This window comes from Heteronotia binoei, chromosome 12, assembly GCF_032191835.1.
Source record: "Heteronotia binoei isolate CCM8104 ecotype False Entrance Well chromosome 12, APGP_CSIRO_Hbin_v1, whole genome shotgun sequence".
NCBI classification, from domain to species: Eukaryota; Metazoa; Chordata; class Lepidosauria; order Squamata; family Gekkonidae; genus Heteronotia; species Heteronotia binoei.
Genome location: NC_083234.1, coordinates 23914082 through 23941632, shown reverse-complemented (window position 1 = coordinate 23941632; position 27551 = coordinate 23914082). Strand labels below are relative to the sequence as shown.

General features: G+C 45.4%; 1 protein-coding gene across 4 annotated transcripts in view; it reads right to left on the bottom strand.

Annotated features, from left to right (window-relative positions):
- Positions 1-27551, bottom strand: part of ETS1 (ETS proto-oncogene 1, transcription factor) — a 161029-nt gene that overhangs the window by 33942 nt on the left and 99536 nt on the right. For all 4 annotated transcript variants that reach the window (XM_060251148.1, XM_060251149.1, XM_060251151.1 and 1 more), the window contains 2 exons: positions 3660-3779; positions 27-227 (listed from right to left, as the gene is read on the bottom strand). In XM_060251148.1, the coding sequence (XP_060107131.1) occupies positions 27-227; positions 3660-3779 (321 nt within the window). The remainder of the gene's footprint in view (positions 1-26; positions 228-3659; positions 3780-27551) is intronic.

Genomic DNA, 27551 nt, shown 5'->3' with positions numbered 1-27551 from the left:
ATGTTTTCCTAGACATCAGAAATTACCTTTCTGCAGGATCTCCAGATGTTCCCAGAGAATATCTCCTACAAAGTCTGGTGCCAGTTCAATGAAGCAGTCCTTGCCCAGCCCGCACAAGGCAGCTCCATTCATACAGAACTTCTGGAAGTCTACATCCTTCAGGCTGAATTCGTTCACTGCCCACATCACCCAGTCCCGTACATGGGTCTCGGTCCATTGCTGAGGATCTGCACCAAGGAATCACAGAACACAGAATTTAAAAGGTAGTCACTGTCTTAAGAACATAAGAGAAGCCATCCTGGAACAGGCCAATGGCCCATCTAGTCCAACATTTTGACACACAGTGCCCGCCCCCCCCCCTAAAAAAAAACAAGGTGACATCAGGAGGTCCACCAGTGGTGCCAGGACACTAGAAGCCCTTCCACGGTTGCCCTCCACAAGAATAAATAACATCACTTGCCCCAGACAGAGAGTTCCATCTATACCCTGTGGCTAATATGTGGCTAGAAGGAGAGCCAGTTTGGTGTAGTGGTTAAGTGTGCGGACTCTTATCTGGGAGAACCGGGTTTGATTCCCCTCTCCTCCACTTGCACCTGCTGGCATGGCATTGGGTTAGCCATAGCTCTGGCAGAGGTTGTCCTTGAAAGGGCAGCTGCTGTGAGAGCCCTCTCCAGCCCCACCCACCTCACAGTGTGTCTGTTGTGGGGGAGGAAGGTAAAGGAGATTGTGAGCTGCTCTGAGACTCTTCGGAGTGGAGGGCGGTTTAGAAATCCAATATCTTCTTCTTCTAATAGCCGCTGATAGACCTCTGCTCCATATGTTTATCCAATCCCTCTTGAAGCCATCTATGCATATGTCTTGCCCACTGAGTTCCACAGAATCCCTCTTGACAAGGCTGGACTAAATTATGTGTTACCCTCTTGGTGCATTTTAGAGAGCAGAAGAAGTTCCTATCTCCCCCCACCACACCCCAAGATTCCACTGTAAAATTTAAAATAAAGCAGATGCCAAAAGGAGCAGAGGAAAATGGAGGCAGTGGCAAAGAAAGAAAGAAAGAAAGAAAGAAAGAAAGAAAGAAAGAAAGAAAGAAAGAAAGAAAGAAAGAAAGAAAGAAAGAAAGAAAGAAAGAAAGAAAGAAAGAAAGAAAGTGGATTCATTTCAGCTGCCATGGGTTGAATCTAAGTTGTAGAAGAAGAGATAGACTAAGAAGAAAGTTACTTTTAAAGAGTAAGGAAGGAAGAGAAAGAGGAGCAGCTGAGTGGGTATCCTGGGAGGCAATTCCAGGAAAAGGAAGCAGGAAGGGAGAACTGGTGGGGGCATTTGAGGCAGGATACCTTTAGATAGCCAAGGGTGGTGGAAGCATGAAGGCTTTGGGCAGAGCAGTATCACGATATGAGAGCAGGGGTAGAGGGAGACAAGGCCATGGAAGGCTATGAAAAGAAGGTCAAGGAGTTCGTGCTGGAAGAAAAGCAGTGTTAGGATTTCACATGGCAAGAAAATGATTGCTTTAGTAACAGAGTGATGGAGGGAAGTGACATGGTGTGACAATGGAATGAGGCTGCACTATCCAAGGTGAGAAGTGACCTGAGCATGAGTCATATTTTTTTGCAGAGATGGGTGGACAGAAAGAGCTGTGATTTTGCAGTGTTGTAAGGGGGGGTATGAGTGATGATATGAGAAGAAGATATTGGATTTATATCCTGCCCTATACTCTGGATCTCAAGAGTCTCAGAGCAGTCCTCTGCCTTCCCCCACCCCCCACAACAGATACCCTGTGAGGTAGGTGAGGCTGAGAGGAGGAGGAGAAGAAATTGGATTTATATCCCACCCTATACTCTGAATCTCAGTCTCAGAGCAGTCACAAGCTCCTTCACCTCCCCCCTTTCCCCCGCCCCCCACTTGCACACAAGGTGCAGTTCCTTCTTGTCTCCAAAGTTTTAGGGCTGGCTGCCTCAACTTGGCCACTTTCAGAGCCTCCAGCTTTTGACCCAACTCCAGAAAGTTTCTGAGAAGCAGCAAACAATGCAGTGGATGGGAAAGGGTGCCCCCTGACTTAAAAAAAAGCCCCCTGACTTTTAAAATCCTGGCTATGGCCCTGAACCCGGTTCTCCCAGATAAGAGTCCACACACTTAACCGCTCTCACTGCGATGAGGTCACACTATGCATGAATGGAACTGAAGAGGGACCATGTTAAATCAAACTCAGGGGTCCCCACATCTTTCTTACCTGTAAATTATTCTCTCTCCTCTGCCAACATTTACAAAGAGAAGATGTGACCCACAAACCCACCTGACACCTGTTGACCACTCCTGCCTTTAACCCTATACTTTACTAGCACAAGAACCAATTAAAATGACTTGATGCATTTCATGGAGCATCAATCTGTTGCCAGATAAGAGCCAGGGTTACTAGAAGTAGAGCTGCCCTGTTGATAGGGATGCACGGTATCATTATCGGGGGCTATCACCATTTTGCCTCCCCCCCCACATCTGACTAACCACTCTCTTGGAGACCGAATGCTGGGTTAATCAGGCCTTTGGCACAACACTGTGAGGCAATTCCTGCACTCTTACCAATTGTTCACCTCTTCATATTCAGCAACACATTCTTAACAATATATGTTATTGCTGGAAAATGCAAGTTGCTTACATTTCAATTATTATGGAGTTAAATGCTGTTAGTAGGAAGTTACACACTGTCTAACCTAGTCAAGGCAGGAAATTTGGTGGGAAAAGAGTACCCTAACTAAGTGACCTGTAACCTTTTCCATTGGTCAGTTAGTATCCAGAATTTGCTTTGATCTTGTATGCATATATTCACAGGTTTTATGGCTCTTTGTTTTGGGCAAGGAGGAGGAGGAGAATCGTCATAGCATTTATAGCCATGTAGCTGTTAGGACACAGTTTAGCATCTAGGATGTATTTTTCTCTTCATTTTCATCCAAAGTACCTTTCCCTATTTTTCACTAAAGTATATGTCTCTATATAAACTTAAGCATGGTGTGACTCTTGTCTGTGTACTCAGCCTCTGAATTTAAATGCAAAAATCCCAACAGTTATGCACCGTATTGAAAAGTACATGGAAGGACTTTCTTGATTGTTATGAAGATTCCCCAAATCCAATCCAGAACAGTTTTCTTTAATCCCGGGGTGGGGGGGGAGGGGTGTTACTACTAAGGCTGGTTGTTGGCCAAAGTAGGATGTAGTCTAATAAGTGAGATGGAACGAAGATATTCATTCCTTTATAAGGTGGACTCCAGACTAATTGCCTCCTTAGTGCTGCATCTATATCTCTTTGCTGTGGGTCAACTGAACGTATGAGATTTCCTTACATCAAGTAAGAGCATCAGTCCATCTAGTTCAGGATTGCCTACTCTGACTGCCAACATCTCCCCAAGCTCTCAGATACAGGTCTTTTCTGACACTTTCAACCTGAGATCCATTTAACTGGTGGTGTTAGGAACTGGACCTGGGACCTTCTTCATGCAAAGTAAGTCCCTTCCCACAGAGCTACAGGTCTTCCCCATGATAGCAGCCGCCTCTCAAGTGCTGCACACAGATTCGTTGAAAATGGTTTCAAAATTGCTGGGACACATTCAACCCAATACCCTATTTGTGGCATTCTGGTCTATAGTGTTGTGCATTGGTGTATAAAATACCTTTGGGAATTCCCAAGCGTTGCTGTTCTTTTGCAAAGCCGCTGAAGGTGGCTTTCAATGCCTGTGACATCATCTCCTTGCTGCTTGGAGTTAACAAAGGCACATCTGCACATTCCATATCTGAAAGAGATAAGAACAGACACGTCTATAGGCAAAGCTGACTCAGACGGTGAACAGATCGAGGAATTCAGAAAACCAAGATGACAGCAGGGTTGGGGAGAATCATGGACCAGTTGTCAGATCATGGGTAACTATGGTGAGTTATCGCTTGAAGGCCCCACCATTCTCTTTCTTGACTTAAATGCTAGCCTATGGGCAATTTGAAATTTGAAATCATTTAAAATGAATCAGCAAAAATGCAAAGCCTTCTGTCTGGTAAAAGGTAGAGACCTAAGCAGAGGGTTGAATGAGATCATCTTCAGAATGTTATTTCTGAATTGCAATTCTTTGGTTCTGTAAAACGAGGAAGGATCCCTCCCTTTATTTTGCCAGGATATTCCTACCATACTAATAAAATTCATCTAAATCTACCTACGTTCTTATCCAATGGTTTTGGGAAGCAAAGCAATGGCAGTAGGATACTACACATTTTCTCCACCTAGGCTTGCTAACTGACCATATATATTGGTTGGCTATAGATATTGATTAGGCATTGGCCTCCATTAGGATTTCCAGCCTTCAGAGGTTGTGCTGGAGATCCCCTGGAATTACAATGATCTCCAGACTTCAGAAGTCTGTTCCCCTGGAGGAAAGGATGCTTTAGAAGGTGCATTCTGTGGCATATACCCTACTGAAGTCCCTTCCCTCCTCAAGCCCACCATCCCCAAGCAACACCCCTAAATGTCCAAAAACTTCCCAAGAAGGAGCGGGCAACCCCAGCTCTATCCACAAAGGCATGCATGTCTAATCCTGGGGAAAACATTGAGGCTCTGTTCCTTGAGCCACTCTGGACTCTGCCCCCAGAGACCAAACTTTTTGATTTCAAGAACCGTATCTCCATCATCTCACACTGGTCTAATGCGGGGATCATTCACAGATTTCAAATGCTTTCTGTGGCCCAAGTCTGCTCATCCAGCAGCACCATACAGGGCAGAGAAGAATAATTCACCTGCAGCTTCATGTTAACTTAGGGTTGCCAATCATCGGGGAGGGACGGTGGCTCAGTGGTAGAGCATCTGCTTGGGAAGCAGAAGGTCCCAGGTTCAATCCCTGGCATCTCCAAAAAAGGGTCCAGGCAAATAGGTGTGGAAAACCTCAGCTTGAGACCCTGGAGAGCCGCTGCCAGTCTGAGAAGACAATACTGACTTTGATGGACCAAGGGTCTGATTCAGTATAAGGCAGCTTCATATGTTCAATCATCAACACCTAGAGAAAATGGCCACTTTGGGAGGTGGAACTTATGACATTATACTCCACTGAACTCCCTCCCCTCTTGAAACCCACCTTCCTTAGACTCCACCCCAAAATCTCCCTCCCAACCCAGAGTCGAATGAGAGTGGCAAGAAGAAGATATTGGATTTATATCCCACCATCCACTCTGAATCTCAGAGTCTCAGAGCGGCTCACAATCTCCTTTACCTTCCTCCCCCACAACAGATACCCTGTGAGGTGGGTGGGGCTGAGAGAGCTCTCCCTGAAGCTACCCTTTCAAGGACAACTCCGCAAGAGCTATGGCTGACCCAAGGTCATTCCAGCAGGTGCAAGTGGAGGAGTGGGGAATCAAACCTGGTTCTCCCAGGTAAGAGTCCGCACACTTAGCCACTACACCAAACTGGCAATTGGATGGCTGTAAGGATTAACATCCAGGACCATCTTGAGTGTCAGCATTTCATTAGCAACTTCAGATGAGCAGGATACATTTCACAGGCAACCATCAAAAGTATTAATCACATGCTAAATTATACAGTGTTCAGAAACAGCACAAAAAAACAATACTAAAGTCTCTTGAATTCACAACATGCATGGAATTGTGGTCAAATCATATCTTGGGCTACAATTGTAAGCATAATTATTGGGCATGAATTCCACTGAAGTTAATGATTATGCCATTGTAATCAGAATGATTAGGGTTAGATCACAGTGCCATTTTTCCCAAGTTTTGGTGAGGAACAGGGTTGCTAACCTCCAGGTGAGGCCTGGATATCCCCTGGAATGACAACTGATCTCCAGATGAAAGAGATCAGTTCCCCTGGAGAAAATGACTCCTTTGGAGGGTGGACTCTATGGTGCTATACCCTGCAGAGGTCCCTTCTGTTGTCAAACCCCACCCAACCCAGGCTCAACCCCTGAAATGTATTTCTCTGGTTTGGAATGTATTTCTCTGTAATGTATTTATTTGTATTTCTCTGATCTGGGGACAGGAGAGATAACCATGCACAGCCAATCACCCTACTTCAAAGAAGAAGATACTGTAAAATCATCTCCATGCTTGAGAGGAGACCGATGGAGCATAATGGCAGGGTCTCAGTTAATTACTCTCAGCATTCCACAAGTAAGGATACATCAGCCCATCAATCTCCACTTTGACATATTTCTTTCCTTCCCTATGTTCTCCCCTGGAATTAAATCCAAACAAATGGCAACCATATAAAGCTTGTTATTCCTCTTTGGTCCTTAAATCTGTTAAACTTCTTCATTATGTTGTATGCTGATTTACTGCTTACCCTCTACCTATATGTATGGACTGGTAACTTCCATTTCATTGTATTTGAAGAAGCGTGAGTTCACACAAAAGCATATACCTTGAATAAAACTGTCGGTCCTAAAGGTGCCCCTGAACCAATGTTCCCTCTAAGCTGCAGAGTCTTGTGAGCAAAAATTCCACTTTGTGAGCTACTGGCATTAAAGTTGTACTGCATAAGTACTGCATAAATTATTGTTATCCTTCTGGGGTCATCTTTCCTGAGCGAAGACAAAAATGTGTGAGCTGGAGGCTAAAAATCTGAGAGCTAGCTCACACTAATTCGGCTTAAAGGGAACACTGCCCTGGACTCAGACTTTGTTTGCTGCTTCTGTCCAGCATGGCTACCCACCTGGAACTTACTAGAACAGAAATTCTATTAAAATAAACAGGAATCTTGTGGCACTTTAAATAATGTGTTTATATTCCAGCATCAACTTTCATGGGCTAGAGCCCATATACATGTGACAAAGTGGGCTCTGGGCCACAAAAATCTATCCAGAAAGAAAATCTTGTTATTCTTTAAAGCGCCTCAAAACTCCAGTTTATTTTAGCTGCGTCAGAACAACACAGTGACCCCTCTGGAATTATTAAAGCTGCACACACACACACACAAAAAAAAAAACGACGGTCAGGCTTTACTTGCATACATTCAGTAAACCGCTAAAGAGTTTGGTTGTCTTTCTTCTCTTTTCCCAGAGAGAATCAAGAGGAGTTTGACAGCCTATAGAAATCATGTAGGGGAAGGGAGCCTGGCCTATTGGAGAATAAGTAACAGATTCCAAATACAATTTAAAGAACAGTCATTTGGAAAGCTGGAAGGTTTTATGAGCTGGGGCTTCGGAGAAATAAACATACCCTGGAGCTATCGCTGCAATCCATCATCCCCTCGGAGATAACACCCAGAGAAAGTGGGCTGCTACACCTTCCCCCTGCCTTAAGCGGCGTGTTGTCTTTTGATGACTGGCTCAGTGTGCTTGGAAGTTACAAGAGACCACCAAGAAGCCGCTCAGTCACTTTGGCAATCTGGTTAGAGGGCAACTGGGTAGCTTTCCCGCTATGGGAGAGTGACTTGGATGCAACAGTGGGGGTCGGGGGAGGAATGTAGCCCCCATTTCCATGTTTAACCATCCTTAAAGAGAAATGCACATGTGCAAAGCAGGCTTAGGGTTGCCAGCCTCCAGGTGCAACCTGGAGATAGCCCAGAATTACAGCAGATCTCCAGATAACAGAAATCAATTTTCCTAGAGAAAACGGCTGCTTTGGAGGGTGAACGGTGTGACTTTTTATTCCTACAGGGTTTTTCTCCTCCCCAAACTCTGCCCTCCCCAGGCCCCACCCCCTCAAATGTTAAGAGATTTCCCTACCCAGAGCAGGCAAGCCTAACCTTAAGCAATGCAGATAGATCCAAGTGGGCAGCCATGTTGGCCTGAAGCAATAGAACAACCTTTGAGTTCAGGGCAGTCTGCTGCTTTGTTCTTAAGCAATGCACACATTTACTATTTATTTTAGTCTATGGACACCTACTCAGGAATACATCCCACTAAGTTCAACAGGACTTCCCAGAAAATGCACATAAAGGGATTACAACCTGAGAAATGTAACTGTAGCCACAAGAGTGGAAAGACAAGAGCTTCACTGGCTGCTTTTGCCTAGATTGCGGCTATTAACAGGCATATCTATCTGCTTTCAGGATTTCAATCCTCTCTGCCTGGATCTGGGTTTTCCCCTCTCTCTGATCTGTTTCATCCCCAATGGTGTTAGCATGTCTTACTTTTTAGGCTGAGCCACCCATCACTATAAAGGAGAAGCAAGGCTGCACTGGCAACGTTCTGTGTAGACCAAAGAGCTTTTTGCAGGTGCACAGCTTTTTTGCATAACCTAATAAGTCTACTGAAATGAAAACAGACAGACTGCACAAAAGCAAATGGAGACAGGCCCTGACCTGGATGGCCCAGGCTAAACAAATTTCATCAGATCTCAGAAGTTCAGCAGGGTCGGCCCTGGTTTATGATGGGAGCCCACCAAGGAAGTCCAGGGTGGCTCTGCAGAGGCAGGCAATGGCAACCCACCTCTTGCCTTGAAAACCCTATGACTAGGAGGTTCCTATAAGTAACAGCACTTTTCACCACCACCAGTTGCGGATGAGTCACATCCACAGGGCACAATTCTATGCAAGGCTATTGAAATTTACCAAGAAAATAAGCAGATCAGGGTCTTTTGCCATCCAGCAGCCTGGAGTCTTGCAACCTGATCCCCAGCCACGTTGACTTAGAACCCTGGTTGTTTTCAATGGGGTTTGCTTCTAAATTGGTAGATTTCGGATTGTAGTGGTTAAATGATGTGTGTGTGTGTGGGGGGGGGGGGGGGGATGGCCTTTAACAAGCATGAAGGAATTTAATCTGAAGGGAAGCAATATTAAAACATGATCTCTGCTAGTTTTACTGGCCTATAAACAACACTCAGTCTTTAGAGTGATGCAAATTCCACTATGCATGAATAATCCTGCATTTTATATAAAAACCCACTGGGCAGTCCAGAGAATGCACATTTTAAACATTAAGGAATCACTATCTTGAACTCAGGACCAGCGTTCCCTCTAAACTGAGTTAGCATGAGCTAGCTCACAAATTTTTACCTCCAGCTTACACATTTTTGTTTTAGCTCAGGAAAAATGGCCCTAGAGCACAATAATTTATGCAGTAGCTTACAACTTTAATGCCAGTAGCTCACCAGTAGCTTACAACTTTAATGCCAGTAGAATTTTTGCTCACAAGACTCTGTAGCTTAGAGGGGACATTGTTCAGGACACTTCTCAAGGTTCTCGGCATAGACATTCAAAGTATTCCAATGATGACAGATGTTAAACAGAACAAAGTCTGAGTCCAGTGGCACGTTTAAGAGCAACAAAGTTTAATTCTGGGTATCAGCTTTTGTATGCAGGGTGGCACACTTCTTTCAGATACATTGAAACAGACTTCTCCAAACCTTACATATAGGTAGAAAGATGGTGGGAATGGGGTTAGTTACCAGGAAGGGATAGTTAGAGTCAAGATGCATAAGTAATTGAAGGATAAGTATAACTAGGATTGGATTAAAGCAGTTGGTAAAACCTGTGAACAGCAGCAAATTAGCATACAGATAATAAAAGAGTTAACAAACAGTTGTGAGAACTAAGTTTGAGTCCAGTGACACCTTTAAAGAACAACAAAGCTTAATTCTGTGTATAAACTACAACTGGACTCAAACTTCGTTCTCTTGCTTCAGATTCTAAACAGAAGAGGAAAATCCATCAGGGAAAAGCTGTCATTCCTCTAAATGGTCCATAGCAGGGGTAGGTAGTATAACTGGAGCAGAATATTCTATACCATTGTAAGTGAATTAAATGTTTTTATACTAAATGAATGCACATAACATCTCACCTTAAGTCATCTGCAAAAGGGCTGAGTTGCTATTGCAAGAATATCCTATAATGAATAATGGGGGCAATCAACCTTGAGAAGATGACAGGCGGGGGAGGGGGGGAGATTTATCTTTTTTATTGGAAATGAACCAGGCAAGACCAGCTACTGGAGCCCAGGACAATAAGGGCTGTTTCACAGGTGACAGGGTAGCCATTGTATTCCATCAAGCAAACACTTAAAAGGGCACCCACTACCAATCCTAGCTTTCTGCCAAGTATATCTGCATCATAAACAGCTCCGTTCACATGTTAACGATTAATTCATGTACAACCTGCATGTATAGGCATTCATCAGTTTATAAGAAATACCCAGTGTATGTTCACTGTACAAATGAAACCTGAGATCAGCACCTGAATAAAGGTATAGTTTCAATCACATGTGCAACTATAGATATGCTGAATGTAACACAAGAATGTTTAAATGCACAGATGAAGAAAAACTAAGTGTATACTGTATACACATTGTACATGCATTCACTTTGACTTGTGAACAGAGCTTAAGTGTGCTTGCAAACACACATTGCTCAGGTTCACATGTCCTATATTAAACTGCATGCCTAAATCCTCTTGGATTTATGCCTTTAAAAAAAATGTGTGAAATGGCCCTGAAAACATTTGAGTGTACAAGCTACATTGGAAAGCTGAAGCTGCCTTAATGTGGAGGAAAGGGCTATCGAGATCAGTATTGTCTACTTTGATTGGCAACAGTTCTCCAGGGTCTTGGTGGAAGATCTTCCATACCACTTGCTATGTGCAAAGTGCTGTCAAGGTGCAGCGGACTTATGGAGACCCCAGCCAGGGGCTTTCAAGGCCAGTGAGGAGCAGAGGTGGTCTGCTATTGCCTTCCTCTACAGAATCTTCCTTGCTGGTCTCCCATCCCAGTACAGACCCTCCTTAGTGGCTGAGATCTGATGAGATCAGGCTAACCATGCCACCTTATCATCTACTACCTGATCTTTTTTAACTAGGTATGCCAAGCAGGGAACATGTGATGTTCTGCATGCAAAACAGACATTCTACCACTGAGACACAGCCAGGATTATTAGGTCTTCTGCTACAAGAAGAAGAAGACTGCAGATGTATACCCCACCCTTCTCTCTGAATCAGAGACAGAGTGGCTTACAATCTCCTATATCTTCTCACCCCACAACAGACACCCTGTGAGGTGGGTGGGGCTGAGAAGGCTCTCACAGCAGCTGCCCTTTCAAGGACAACTCCTGTGAGAGCTATGGCTGACCCAAGGCCATTCCAGCAGCTGCAAGTGGAGGAGTGGGGAATCAAACCCAGTTCTCCCAGATAAGAGTCTCCACTCTTAACCACTACACCAAACTGGCTCTCAGCAACGGACCTCCCAGCAACCTCCTGCTTTGACTTATAGAACATCCCATGGCATCATTTCTGGTTTCTACAGGAAGTGACATCAGTGTTCCAGCAAGATGCCAGAATGCCAGTCCTGCCTGGCAACCACAACTCAACCCCACAATTACAGAATTACAGGGCCAGGATGTTGGCTTGCAGTGTAAAGGCTGAAATCCAAAAAAAATACCCACTTTCCTGGGAGTAAATCACGTGAATTGTGCGAAGTGAACTTTTAAGTACATTTGCTTAGCAATACTTCTTAAGGTCTGTTTCACACTTGATAGATATTGGTGTTAGTAGAACTAGCAAGCTCCAATTGGAACTGGAACTATGAAAATGTTACTGGGATGAACACATTCATTCCAATCCATGCCCACCTCCTTCTTCTTCCTAGGTTAGTCAACCTCTAGAGGGGGTTTGGAGATCTCCAGGGATTACAAGTGATCTCTGGGCTACAGCAATCAGTTCCACTGGAGAAAATGACTTTTCTGGAGGGTGGACTCCATGGCATAATACCCTACTGAGGTCCGTCCCCTCTCCAAACTCTACCCTGCCCAGGAAGGAAAGGAAAGGTCCCTTGTGCAAGCACCAGTCGTTTCCAACTCTGGGGTGACATTGCTTTCAACCCAAAGATGGCAATCCTACTCCTTTCCTTGATGTCTCCATTGCTACAACTTTTGGATTGTTAGCTCCTAGAGATGGAGATCTCTGTTCTTTTACTCTGTGAAACATCACACATGTTAATGGTGTAATAAAGATAATCACTGCAGGGTGTTGTTTTTTTTAAAAAAAAAATCAACTTTTGGGATTCTTGTTTGTGATGTTATCAAGAACAGGGTATGTGGAGGGAAAATATAATCGGCACAAGGAAACAAGGGTACACTGGCTTACAATACCATCACGTGGGAATACTGGAACTCGAGGGCATCCAGCAAAGCTGACGGGCAGCAGGTTCAGGATGGACAAAAGGGAACACTTCTTTACACAGAGAATGATTAAAATGTGGAATTCACTGCCAGAGGATGTAGTGACGGCCACAGGAATAAACAGCTTTAAAAAGGGGATTTTACAGATTCATGGAGGATAAGTCTGTCAATGGCTATTAGCCATGGTGACTGAGGGGAGCCATCAGAGGTACTAAACCTTTGAATCCCAGAGCCAGGAGGCATCATCAGGGGAAGTCCTTGGACTCTATGCCTTAATGTTGGTTGTCCAGAGAAACTGACTGGCCACTGAATGAGATAGAATACTGGACCAGATGGACTACTGGTCTGATCCAGCAGGGTTGTTCTTATTTGGGGGGGGGAGGGTTGCATATATAAAATCTTTAAGCAAATAAAAACCTTTACAATCATCAAACAATTTGACCTAACATTTATATTAGCCTTGGTAAGAACCACTCTGTTACAGATCAGTTCATGTAAGCAGCTGAAATTATAATTAACAGAGATGTTAGAAAAGAGAGAGGGTGGAAGGAACCTTCATTCCCCTATCTATGTTTCCCTAAAGGATCAGCACCAGTAGCCATTCTAGTTGTTGGCAATAAAACTTCCAAGCCACATTTTCATCAGCAGAAGTTCCCCAGTGTCTTTTCACATTTACCCACCTCCCTGCACAGTAGTGAGGCCAAACTTGAAGTCCTGATTGGTCATAGCGGGAGGAGGCTGACCTGTTGGCCCCGCCTGCTTCCCCTCCCAGTCTTGTGATCTGATGGATGGACAGTAAGGTCAGAGACCAAGCTCAATGTTGTCTTCATCAGGAGCAAGATATCATCCTCTCCCCGCATTCCCTCCCCCCAAGCTCCCAGGCTGCTAAGGGAGGCTTGGGGTATCCTTATCATGACGGCTAGAAACAAAGTCATCTGATTTACAGACCCTTAAAAGAAGCAGGACGGGAGAGCAAGAAGCACACCATCCCAAGGGCATGTTGCCACAATCATTTGTTAGTTCTCTGTAGGGAGACCCATACAAATGCAGTACAAAATTCTTAATACTCCTCTATATAAGAACAACTGGCTAGCTGGAACTGCCAGCAGTCATCCACAAGAATGTTGCTACCATGGCTAGCAAGCATTGGTGGATCTACTTTCACATATGCATCCAATCCTTTCACAAAGCCATTTTTAAAAAGGGCCACCGTCAGCTTTCATGGTATTTAGGGGAGGGCCGGTGGCTCAATGGTAGAGTATCTGCTTGGTAAGCAGAAGGTCCCAGGTTCAATCCCCAGCATCTCCAACTAAAAAAGGGTCCAGGCAAGTAGGCATGAAAAACATCAACTTGAGACCCTGGAGAGCCGCTGCCAGGCTGAGTAGACAATGCTGACTTTGATGGACCGAGGGTCTGATTCAGTATAAGGCAACTTCATATGTTCATATGTAGTGGATGCTATATATTGGTTATATATTGAATGGGGTGGGGGACCTTTTTTCAGCCCTGCAATGACTGATGCTCAACTTCTTAGCATGACCCCAAGTTCTAGTATCAGGAGAGGTTTCTCCACACTAGGGTTGACAGCCCCCAACCTGGGGGGGGGGGGGGTGGAGGATTCAGAGGGGCAGCTGGAGAAAAATTAAAAGGCCTGTCTAAGACTTACCTGAATTTCTACAGTTTACCCTTACTATGGCACCCCTACTTTCCTGTAATATGCCTGTGCCCACCTTCATCCTGATAGCCCAGGATCCAAAGGAAATAACAACAGTAACAACAATACACATAAAATACAAGGGAAATAACAAAATAAATGTAAAATACATTAACCCTGCATGCATTCAAATAAGAATATTAAATAATAGAAACAATAAATACACCAAAATAACCCACCTGTAACTCTCTCTATTTATTATAAACATGAATATCAAAACCTGATATTATCATAATCTGTAGCCCACCAAGCTGCATCCACCTCTCAGCACCTGCATCTAGTGTTCTATTAACCTAAGCCTACCTGCAGGTGGGAACTGGAGATCTCCTGGAATTACAATTGTTCTCCAGAGTACAGAGATCAGCCCTCCTGGAAAGGGTAGACTCTATGGTGTTATACCCCACCAAAGTCCTTCCCCTCCCCAAACCTCCCCCTCTCAAGGCACTACTCCTCCCCCAATCTCCAGGAATTCCCTAATCTGTAGTTGGCATGAACAAGGGAAGGAGCAGGGGAAGGAGGGGCTATCAAGCTCTAAGCTGGTTGCCATGGAGGACAGGTAGACAGTGCTTTTTTGTAGGAAAAAAACCAACAGGAATTCGTTTGCATATTAGGCCACACCTCCTGACATCACCATTGTTTCACACAGGGCTTTTAATAGAAAAGGTTCAGCAGGGACTTATTTGCATATTAGGTCACACCCCCTATGCCAAGCCAACCGGAACTGCGTTCCTGTGCATTCCTGCTCAAAAAAAGCCCTGCAGGTAGATGGTATTTGGCTTGATTCATTGCAAGATGATCATATCAACTGCCAGACAAATAAATGAATAATGTTTCAGTCCACAAAGAAAAACTGGACAAACGGCATGGTTGGCAACCTCCAGGTGATTGCTGGAGATCTCCTGGGATTACAACTGATCTCCAGGCTACTGAGATCAGTTCATCTGGAGAAAACAGCTGTTTTGGCATTATACTCCACTGATGTCCTTTCTCTCCTCCACCTCGCCCTCCTCAGGCTCAACTCTTCAGGTAGTTTCCCAACCCCGAGGGCTGTGTTTAAGCACAGCTGAGGTCTGCAATGAGGAACATCAAGCGGATCCAAAGCCGAGACATTCAAGTTAAATCAATGAGGACCTGTCATTGGACAGCATTTCAAAGTTTGGTTCCTTTACAGAAAATGGGGATTCAGACAGAAATTGCTTTGACCAAATCTTCCTGTGGGAACCAACTGACTTATTACCTTCTATCCCTTCTAAAGTGGGGAACTTGCAGTCTTCATGGCCTCCAACCTAAGGCAACTTGGCTAGCCCCAGAAACAGGCCTGAGAGGGAGTTTAGTTTTCCAGGTGGCAGGCTTGGAGGGGCGGGGCGGAGGAGGAAAGACCGTTTGAGCAAATAAACCCAGCTGAGCCCCCAATTTATTTAGGCAGGATTAGCTAAAATTTGTCTGCACTTTTGAACTGTTTTCACAGAGGCCTGCCTCTCACTCCCACGCAGGAAGCAGGAGCCAAGACGGGCTTGTTCCAATTAGGACTCCCAGCATTTTGCGCATTTGGGCTTTGGGGAGGGGGGGGGCAGAAGAAGGAATATCCAGATGTTGGCTCTTTTAGATAAGGTGAGACTGCCCCTTATTCCACTTGTGCGGAAGTGCTAACAGCTGCATTTTCACTGGCCCTGCAGTCTGGGTTTGTTGCATCTTTTACTGAATTTGTTCTCATGCCTTTACCAACAAATCCAACAAACATGCACACAAACAAATAGCAGGCAAAGATTCCCCCCAAGAGCACCATTTCTGCAGATCTTACTTGACAACCTTTGTATCTGTTAGCCTTCCAAACAGCCCTGCAAGGCAGGCTATTGTTAGGATTGCCGGGTCTGTATTGGAAAAGATCTGGAGATTTTGGAGGTGGATCCAGGAGAGGTCAGGGTTTGGAGAGGGGAGGGGCCTCAGGATGGCACAATGCCATAAAGTCCACCCTTCCAAGCAGCCATTTTCTCCAGGGGGCTGCTGCTTGAAGGGAAAGAGCCCGATGTTCACATTGAAATGCGAAGCTTAATGCTGTGATTAGAGAACGTAAAACGGGGTCCCTAAATAATTGAGCCGTTAAACTGAAGAAAGAATTGAAATGCCATCAAAATCTAGAGAGATGTCTTTTTAAGAAAGCTGCTGTGTTGAAGCTACACTCCTCAGGAGCACCCACCTTGTGAATTTCAGTTGGACTATTTTCAAGTTTGGACTTATATCTATTCATTTGGGGATGGGTTTTTTTGGCCCCTTGGGGTTTCTGTTACTTTAAAAGCACCTAGCACCGCCGGCCTCTATCATTATTGTATCGTTTATTATGTGTTGTACACAATCCTTATAATACATTTTTGCAAACTGGAAGACGGTGTATTACTTGGTGGCTTTGATCAGATTTTCTCCAGGGGAGCTGATCTCTGCCAGCTGGAGAACAGCTGTAAAAGCAGGAGATCTCTAGGCCCCACCTGGAGGCTTACTTCTCTCCCAGTCGTTGTCAATAAAATCCAGCAGGTATTTGTGACAAATGACTAAGGACAACTTCATGAAGCAATACTTTGTACTCAAACTAATATTCTCTATTTAAACTTATAACACAATGTTTCGTGAATTCAATAAAGATGCAATGCTGAAGCTGAGTTCTTCAGTGTGTTCTTGCAACAAAATATACATCCACAAAGAACAGTAAGTTCAAAAGTCAGAAAGTTCAAGAATCACAATAATATATACATAGATGGTCCAAAGTCCCCAACACAGGATAGAGATTCTCAACTGAGAACCAACGTCTTCTCAATTCAATTTCCCATGCCGAAGGCGTGCAAATCCCTTGTATGGTGTAAATCCCTAACAACAGACAGTTGGCTGTAATGACTTGCTCTGCATCCCTGTGAGAGAGGCAGACTATAAACAACGTAAATTAACAAATAGATATTCAGTATTTCAGAAATTTGGTCCTTCCTCTGGCATGAGAACATGCTTTAATGCATAAACCTGAGGGAGGGACATTCTCTTCCATTTTCGCCATGAACACATGAAGCTGCCTTATACTGAATCAGGCCATCGGTCCATCAAAGTCAGTATCGTCTATTCAGACTGGCAGCAGCTCTCCAAGGTCTCAGGCAGGGGTCCTTCACATCACCTACCGCCTGGTGCTTTTAACTGGAGATGCCGGGGATTGAACCTGGGACCTTCTGCATGTCAAGCGGATGCTCTCCCACTGAGCCACGGCCCCTCCCAACAATCCTTTCCTCGAGCCTCAGTCTCTGCTTGGCAAGGAGGCCACTAACATCGATCGCCATGACAGTTAAGCCATCTTTCACTCTCTGAGGTTTTCAAATGAGCTGCGATCAAACCACAGTGGTTTAAGTATTGACACACAGTACCAGTTTCTTGCTGCTGCTGCAGCACCTTGATCTCTAGGACAGATAGTACAGGGCTGGTAAGAAGCTGAAACTACCAAACAGGAGGAAGCCAAGTTGAAAACAGGGTGTGTTTTTGGTACTTAAGGCCAGATAGGAAAACTAGGGTGACTTATCTTCAGGCAATCTTTGCATGCCACAAACTGAATCTGCACAACACTTTCATGGCTGAGGTGACCAGTGTTTAACTCCTTAAGGAAGGATAAATGAACTTTCTTGTGTTCAGAGGCAGCTGCTGGGTGGCAACCTCTGAAGAAGGTGGTGGCCTTCCTGCCCCACTCGGACGATGTCCAAAGTTATTTGCTTAACCACTTTAGAGCCAAGCTGCTGGAGATCTCCCATAGTCTTCTAATATGATTAGAGGAGGTGGTGGCAGCTACAAGCATACACAGCTTCAAGAGGGGATTGGATAAACACATGGACCAGCGGTCCATCAGTGGCTATTGTTATAGATAGAAGGAGGCCATCCACTGCATTATTTGGTATAGATATACCTATAGATATATAGATATATCTATAGATATATAGATAGAATTATCTGTATGGGGCAAGTGATGCTCTGTACTCTTGGTGCTTGGTGTGGGGGCAATAGTGGGAGGGCTTCTAGTGTCCTGGCCCCACTGGTGGACCTCTTGATGACACCTGGGTTTTTTTCCCCCACTGTGTGACAGAGTGTTGGACTGGATAGGCCATTGGCCTGATCCAACATAGTTTTTCTTATGTTCTTATGTTGATTAGGGTTGTCAGCTCTGGATTGGGAAATACCTGGAGTATTTGGAGGTGGAGCTTGGAGGGCAGAGTTTGGGGAAGGGAGGGACCTCAGCAAGGTGTAATTCCATAGAATCTACCCTCCAAAGCAGCCATTTTTTCACCAGGAGAACTAATCCTGGTTGTCCAGAGATCAACTGTAATAGCTGAAGATTGCCAGGTAGTACCTGGAGGGAGGCTGGCAAACCTAACGGTTGTGCTCTTTTTGTTCTTACAAATCATGCCTGAGCATATAACTTCCGCCCCTATTGTAAAACATGTAAGGTTGAAAAAATGAGAACTCTACACATGCTCAAAGGGGCACCTTCATCACATGCACTATATATACAATTAAAAATATGTTCCAAGAACAAGTCCTATAGAACTCCTCAAATTAAGCCCCACACATGACAGATATCAAAGTGTAGTTTGATAGAGAGAGAGGGGAGAGAGTGTTTTTTGTAGCAGGAACGCCGTTTCAATTGGCTTGGCATCAGAGGTGTGTGGCCTAATATGCAAATGAGTTCCCGCTGGGCTTTTTCTGCAAAAAAGACCTGTGTGGAACAATGGTGATGTCAGGGGGTGTGGCCTAATGTGCAAATGAGTTCCTGCTGGGCTTTTTCTACAAAAAAGTCATAGATATATATTTGATAGAGCCTTGATTCTTGACATGTGGACTTAGAAATCATAAAGATCTGAAATATTTCCTTATTTCCCTATTTCCAATGCCACTATGGTTTTTAGTCACATTCAACCTTTTAAAAAGAAATCTTAAGGGATAGAAGCTTTAAAAAAAATCCATCTCATAAATGGATTAGACACTTTCAGTCTATCAAATTCCCACAAGCCATGTCACTAAAGGCAAAGGGGGATGATAAGGATCAATGCCAAACTAACCAAATACAGTTAATGGCTGATCAACTCAGCTGAAATAAACCACACAAGGGTGTGTTCAAACTTGACCTCTGTTGAGAAAGCCAGAAAAACAAGGCGCTAACAACTGGAAAAGATTATCTGGGAAAAAAAAATTATCCACTGCCTTCCCATACACCACAGACAAACCAGTGTGACTTCATTCTCACAAACTGCAGAAGAAGTTGCAAACTTGTGTCTGCAAGGGTGTCTGCCCAACCGAAAACTCTGCAACCCAGGAAGATACCCTATATTTAAAAAAATACCAGGTTGAAGAGAGATCTAGACTAGAACCCCTCTCCCAGTTGTGTTACTTTCCTATTATGCCTAGCCATGGTTAGCGTAAAGCATTATTTGTTGCATCTCTGAGTGTTGTATTTGCAAACAAAGAATGTGCTTTTTAAAAATTTCCATATTAAATTTGTTTTCATTTGAATGTGTTCAGGCTGATCTCTGTGACTCATTTTAAACTCCTGTTCAGTCCATATGTACTAAGGTCAACAAGAGAAAGCCGCAGGAGTTAATCCTGACTCCCCTAGTGTAGGGCTTTTTAAGCAGGGCTTTTTTTTTCTGAGCAGGAATGCACAGGAACATAGTTCCAGCTGGCTTGGTGCCAGGGGTGTGGCTTAATATGCAAATGAGCTCAGCATTATATGTGGCCTACTATGCAAATTAGTTCCTGCTGGGCTTTTTCTACAATTCCCCCCCACACCCACTATTAAGGATATTGGTCCCCTTGATTGAAAGTCCAAAAGGAGATGGAAACACAAAGACAAGCTACAAAGCAGCAAAGGGGGTTGAGCTCAAACACTAGAATGGTGAAACTGGAGAAATAGAAAGCTCTAAAATCGAGCATGAGAACTTGATGTCAAGAATGCATGGCAGAGACACAAAAGTCCTATTCCTGATGATAGGAGACTGTTCTACTTTCTAATCCTTGAGTGTTGCACCATTCTGAGCTCTTGATCCACGCCACCTGTTCTGCAGAGCACTTTAAAGCTGCTGCATCCACAAAACATTCATCACAACTTACAGATGGGGTTTCCAACCTCTAAGTGGGGCCTGGAGATCTCCCATATTTACATTGCTAAACTGGCAGAGATCAGCTCCTCTGGAGAAAATGGCTGCTTTGAAAGGTGGACTCCATGGCACTGTAACATGCTGAGGCCCCTCCCTTCTCCAAACCCCACCCTCTGCAGGATCCACCCCCATAGTCTCCAGGTCTTTTCCAGTACAGACTTGGCAACCCTACTTATAGAACAAGATGAATCTGGATACCCAAGGCAGAAGATCCAGTCGCACTGTTCCTCTAATGAAATAGCGTTTCTATTTGTGACCGTAATTTTTGCCATTTCCCTCAGCAGTCCCCCCCACCACACTGTGTGGCCCTAGGCTGTTCCAGAGGTTCCATTGATTCCCAGGAACAAAATTGCTGGGGGGAGTTTAGTGAGCAGCGGCAGCAGCAGGGAAGTCCCATTCTGCAAGGAAGTCTGTGCATGGTTGGATATACTCCGGTGCCTTCCAGTTCACACCGGAAGCACAAAACCAATAACAAATAAAACAACAACAACAACAACAACAACAAAACAACATTTAAAAGACTCCACAAGGCAGAAGAATAATTAAATCATTGTGAATAAACCATCTTCAGCTGCTCCCCCACCCTGCAGATTGAGAGTCAGGTGGGACCTGGAGATCCCCCGGAATTACAGCTCATCTCCAGACTACAGAAATCAGTTCCCCTGGAGAAAAGGGATGCTTTGGAAGGCAGACTCAATGGTGCTGTGCCCCACGGAGTTCCCTGTCCTCCCCAGGCTCCATTCCTAAATCTCCAGGAGTTTCCCAACTCATCTCGCTAACCCAGCCAAGACCAGAATCGAGAAAGCAATCCTAACATGTCATTTGCGGAACAGCAGAGCCAGCTGTGACGTTCTGGAAGAAAAAGGATTCCACTGCACTTGCTTTTAAGACTGGTTAAGATTTCAGAATGGAATTCCAGGCTTTTCAGTGTTTGGAGAGGTTTCCTCGGAATCCCTTATAATTACACATCAAGTCATTCTCCTCTGTAAAAACTTTAAACCCTCTTTCTTTCTTTTTTCTTTTTACACCCAGCAGCCAGCCTCCCCTGGGATAATCGGCTCTAATCCCTACTAACCACTCTGCTAAATAGCTCTAATCTTTCCTGAAAGGGTACACCAAAAAGGAACAAGGGGGAAAGGGTCAGCTAAGCTTGTAATCGACTCCCAAGAAGGGAGGAGGTGGGATGGGAGAAGGATTAGAACAGAGTGAGCTCAAGGGCCCACAGTCCTCGGAAGGCAATGGCTACAGTAGGGGTCCCCAGCCCTTTTCACCCTACAGGCACATTTGGAATTCTGACATAGTACGGTGATAGCTGCCACAAAATGGTTGCCGCAGGAGGTGGAGCCAGCTACAAAATGGCTGCCACGGTGTATCTTCAGTCACACAGGGAAGGTCCTTGTGCTGAGGTGGGAGATGCTGCCAAAGTAACATATTTAAAAATCTGCACAGCCAATCAAAACCCCCTCCTGGGCCCATCCACCTTCTAAGAATGCTTGGCAGGCCCAGGAAAAGAGTTGGTGGGTGCCATGGTGCCCACACAGGAACTATGTTGAGGACCCCTCGACTACAGCGTCTCCTAGTTGGTATGATCACCTTTTAAAAACAAAAAGGTTTAACTGTTCCTTTAGGAACTGAACAGCTCACCACAGGAGTGGTGCCTTCCAACTGGTTAGACGAACAGGAAGTCATTGGTGGCCTGGAAACCAGAGTCCTCCAACTTGGACCATCATGTAGACAGAAATCTCTTGATTATAAGCTAGGGGATGCCAGAACACTGGCCTCTCTGGCATTTAGACCTTTGTGGCTTCAGAAAAAAGCAGGAGACCCGGAAAACTGATGTCCATTATGCATAGAGGAATGAACGCAGCTAAACAGGAGAAGGAAGCAACCAACAAGCAATGAAAATTCGACATGAACCCTTGTTATTTTATTTTCCCATCCATGTGGCTGATAAAGTAAGCCATTGCCTGTCAGATTCTCATGCCACAATACAGCCAAGATTAAAATCTACAGGGTTTTTTGTTAGGTTTCTGTTACCAAAAATAGTGCCTACCTACCAGAGAATAAAACATAATACACTGTTCATGACGGGTACTTTTCAGCCTCCCATTTTGATCCATCACACATGACAACTTCCCAGACAATTTCTAATCTTTCGCATCCAACTCCCTGGTCTCCTTGTAGTCACAGGAAAGAGAATCCATTGCTCAGTTGTCTCAAACTTGACAGAGATCTGAGAGACGTGTTTTCAAATCCCGACTCTGCAACAAAATTTGGGCTAACCTTGAGCTCGCTGCTCTCTCTTTCTCTCCCCTACCCTCCCCACCCCTGCCCCCCCCCCCGGCCTGGCCTACCTCTTAAGTTTGCTGGAGCATAAACTGAAGAAGGAAGAACCATAAATGATACTTGGAACACCTTTGGAGAAGGGTGAGACAAAAATGCACTAGACGTATTGTCTGGGTTACATCATTTCAGAGGGTAGCCAAATTGGTCTGCAGTTATATTCAAATCTAGTAACAACTTAGAGGTTAACAAGAGCTTCAGGCATGAGTAAAGTAGAAAACTGGATTACATCATTGTTAGTTCTTTCAAAGAGAGCGGATTGCAGGACCACAGTTCTTAAAGGCAGCTATGCAAGGAAGTGGTGGAATGTCTGGTCTACCAAATGACATTAGCACCAGATTGTTTTAACTGTTTTAATTGCTAATTTTAATTTATGATGTAATATGAATGTATTGTCGATTTTACTGGTTGTGAGCTGCCCTGAGCCTGCTTCGGTGGGTAGGGTGGGATATAAATCCAATAAACCTTAAACCATAGAGGTAGCATGCTACTTTCCCCATTGAACCTCACAATAATCCTGAGAGGTACAGACAGAGGCAACCATCTAAGTAGTGGAAAGACCACAAGCTCACCATCCAAGGAAGTGGTGGATAGACGCCTAATGGTTCCAGACAACACAGTCCGAAGCTTAAGACCTCAAGGGTATGATAAGGCCAAATTCACTACATGACTGCTCATTACAGCCCACTAGCTGATCCAGCCCCATGGAGTGTCCTCATAAGCAGTCACCTAAAATCAACAAACCTGAGTTCTTGGTGACCAGCAGTCACATAGCAGCTGCTTCCTGCAGCTTCTTCTAGCATCCACTCCAGTAACATTTGAACCCAGAATCCTAATCCTGATTGCCCGGTCACTGACCTCCTATGCAAAGTTGGCAACCTTCAGGTGGAGCCTGAAGTTCTCCCATATTTATAGTTGATCTCCAGACTACAGAGTTTGGTTCCTCTGGAGAAATGTGGTATCCTATAAGTTCTAGGTGACATCCCTCTCCAACCCCCTCCACGGGCACTGCCCCTAAATCTCAGAATTTCCCAGGCTGGAACAGGCAATGATAAGGTCGCCAAGTTCTGGCCACCAGCAGGTATTGGGGGAGTAGGGCTGCCAGCTCTAGATTGGGAAATTCCGTGAGATTTGGGTTGAAGAATAGGGAGGACAGGGACCTCAGCAAGGTACAATGCCATACAGTCCACTTTTCACAGCATCCATGTTCTCCAGGGGAACTGATCTCTGTAGTCTGGAGATGAGCTGCAATTCTGGGAGATGCTGGCATCCCTAGCAACTGAAGAGACAAGTGAGGACTATTGAACTAGACTAGACCAGGGGTGGCCAAACTTGCTTAACATAAGAGCCACACAGAATAAATGTCAGATGGATGGATGGATGGATGGAAGGAAGGAAGGAAGGAAGGAAGGAAGGAAGGAAGGAAGGAAGGAAGGAAGGAAGGAAGGAAGGAAGGAAGGAAGGAAGGGAGGGAGGGAGGGAGGGAGGGAGGGAGGGAGGGAGGGAGGAAGGAAGGAAGGAAGGAAGGAAGGAAGGAAGGAAGGAAGGAAGGAAGGAAGGAAGGAAGGAAGGAAGGAAGGAAGGAAGGAAGGAAGGAAGGGAGGGAGGGAGGGAGGGAGGGAGGGGAGAGGTGGACAGAAAGCAACTCTACCTTTAAATGCATTCTCCATGCCGCTGGCTGACTTGGCAAAGAGAAATTATTCAAAGAGACGAATGCCTTCTCCAAGCCGGCCAATGGGGTGGAGGGGGCTTTGTGAGCCACACAATGTGTGTGAAAGAGCCACATGCGGCTCCCATGCCAGTTTGGCCACCCCTGAACCAGACCATTGGACTCTTATGGTTTCTGGACATAAACATTACTGGGACATTGTGGTGGGGGAAGCCATAACAAAGCTGATAACATAGAAAACACTTTGAAGCATTTAGGTCATCCATCGTGATGAAATTCTCCTTTCCACTCAACCTCACAATAACCCTGTGAAGTAGGTCAGGCTGAGTGTTTGTGGCTAGCCCAAGGCCACCTGGTGAGTTTCGGAGCAGGGTGGGGATTTAAGCTCCATCTCCCAGGTTTTGTCTTACCCTTGCTAGACTACACAGCCTCTCACTAATTCTTAGTCATTCTCCCCCAAAGCTAATCAGATTGCTTCTCTCTCGCTCTTTCACCTACATACATACAGCTATCAATTCATTCATTCACCCATCTGGGCATGGAAATTCCCAGCAGCAAGCTGAGTAAAAGCCAAGATATGTATGTGTGTGTGTGTTTACTGCCCCCTTATTGAAGTGACTTGTCTCTGGCAAAGTCAGTTCTCGTGTCATGCTGGACAGATGGAAATCGCACCGAGCGGACTGAAAAGACATCTCTCCCAGGCGTTTTCTGGCATCCCTTTTGTCTGCAGATTGCAGTTCAGAAGAACACAACTGTCGTTCATGGGTGGTGGTCCCTTGGCTCAAATCTTTCTGCCTAGGAACACGAGGCTTGTTACAAATGAGCGATCATTGGCAGGAAGCCTGGCCCGAATTGCCCCACCCTGAGCTGCTGCTTGAACACCGTAAGAATTAGATCATTACAGATCCCCATGCCTTAGTTACAGGGATACAACAGAGTTCTCTGCTCAGTGTAGAGTTCTCTGCTCAGTTCTCTGCTCTGCCAAGTCCAATTCAAGAAATATCTGGGGACTTTGAGGGTGGAGCCAGGAGACTTTGGGGGTGGAGCCAAGATCAAGGCTGTGACAAGCCTAATTGAACTCCAAAGGGAGTTCTGGCCATCACATTTAAAGGGATGGCGCACCTTTTCAATGCGTTCCTTCCATAGGAAATAATGGATAGGGGCACCTTCTTTTGGGGCTCATAGAATTGGACCCCCTGGCCCAATCATTTTGAAACTTGGGGGATATTTTGGGGAGAGGCACTAGATGCTGTACTGAAAATTTGGTGCCTCTACCTCTAAAAACACCCCCCCCCAGAGCCCCAGATACCTGCAGATCAATTCTCCATTATTTTCTATGGGAATAAATCTCCATAGGGAATAACACAGTTCCCAGCAGACATTTCCCTCCCCTCCCCCCGCTTTCTGACAACCCTGAAGCGGGGAGAGGGCCTCCAAACCGGGGGATCCCCTGCCCCCACCTGGGGATTGGCAACCCTAGCTCATTGGGTTTTTTAAATCAATGGTGAGTACCTAGTTTTAGCGAAAGACCATTTGGAGAGATCTACCTTAGGGACCGTTTCTCCCCGTATGTTCCCCAGAGGGTACTCAGATCTGGGACACAGAATCTGTTATTGACCCCTGGGCCAAGGGAGGCAAGACTGAAGACCACCGTGAGAGAGCCTTCTCTATAGCTGCCCCCTATTGGTGGAATCAACTTCTGGAAGAAGTAAGAGCCTTCCGGGACCTTGTCTAGTTCCGCAAGGCTTGTAAGACAACTTTGTTTCAACTCGCCTTTAATTGAGAGTAATATATGAGGATACTCAAGAAGCTTGAAGATAATGGAATTTAACATTAGCACCAAACTGTTTTATTATGTTTTAATTGTTTATATTGTTCAGTGTTTTAATGGTTAATGTTAAGTATTGTAAATGTTTTTATTGATATAAATCCAATTAAGGAAGGAAGGAAGGAAGGAAGGAAGGAAGGAAGGAAGGAAGGAAGGAAGGAAGGAAGGAAGGAAGGAAGGAAGGAAGGAAGGAAGGAAGGAAGGAAGGAAGGAAGGAACCACAGTACAATATCATCTTCCCCTCCTTTGCTTCATTGAATACCTGACTAAGCATTCTTGTGCACTACAGAAACAGCCTCTGGCTCCCTTGGATTTTATTCCTGGGGCTTCCAGTTGCTTGCCTGACTTTTAAAACTGGAATCTATCTTAGCCGGGAGGTGGAGGGGGTGGATGAGGTTGTGAGCAGAGAGCTCAGACTGCAGCCGAGGCTCCTTATTGAGGGCAGGTCTCTTTGGCCTGGAAGATCAGCTTTTGTCTTCCAAGGCTAGGTGCGATCCCAAAACAGGATCCCCTTTCCATCTCAGCTCTGCCAGTCTTGAGTCTCAGGGCCCTGGACATTCGATCTGTGACTTCCATTCTGCCAGGCTGTGGAGGCCGCCGAGAATTTCTGCAGCCGCCTCTGTTGGCTTGGGTCCCCCCGCGGTTGAGAAATCCAGAGCCTCGTAAAGGTTCTGACGAAGGCAAAAAAATGTGTGTGGGGGGATTTCTGACCACAAGGAAGACTCTTTCCGAACAAACTTTTCCAAGACACGCTGTGAGATTTCTCCGGCCCCGCCTTCCCGAGAGTTTGTTCAGCTCGGCTCCCGCCGGCTGATTCAAGAGACAGTAAGAGGGCTGTATCCTCCCAGTGAGTAACTGAACTGGCACAGGGAGTGGAGCTCAAGAAAGAAGGGACAGATGAAAGGGAAGTGGGGGGGGGGGAGAGGAGAGCTAAGTGGAATGACTCGGCATGCCTGGCGCATGGAGTCAGAGGAGGAGACAGCTTGGATTGGGCCACCTCCTGGCCGGGGCTGCGTAACACGCCGCGTTAGTCACTGGATTAGCAGAATGCATTTTCACACATGTTGGCTTGCAGCCACGTCTGTGCAACAGCAGGCTCGGCTCCTCATCCACCCCCTCCACCTCCTGGCTAAGATAGATTCCAGTTTTAAAAGCCAGGCAAGCAACTGGGAGCCCCAGGAATAAAATCCAAGGGAGCCAGAGGCTGTTTCTGTAGTGCACAGGAATGCTTAGTCAGGTATTCAGTGAAGCAAAGGATGGGGGGGATGATATTGTACTGTGGTTGCCAACCTCCAGGTAGCACCTGGAGATCTCCCACAATTACATTTGGCCTCTAGATCAGGAGTGTCAGACACGCAGCTCAGGGGCCAAATCAGGCCCCCCAGAGGGCTCCTATTAGGCCATAGAGCAACTAGCTATCATCTGCTTTCTTCTCCCTCTATCTTGCTTCCTTCTCCATCACAGCTTGTTTTGCCAGGCTTGCTCAATAGCACAGGAGCTACAGAGCAAAACCTGAATTTTCTCCATTGACTGAAGCTTGCTTTGCCAGGCTCTCTCAATAACACAGCAGAGCTATTGAGCCAAGCCTCTCTTCCATCTATTGGCTGAGGCTCCACATCCTTCTGGTCCCCTGGGGAGGGAAGGAAAGAACCAGAATTTCCTTTGCTCAGTTCCCTGGGTCCCATGGCAGAAATACAAAGAAAGCATCTTTAAGACCAACAAATGCTAATGTTTTAA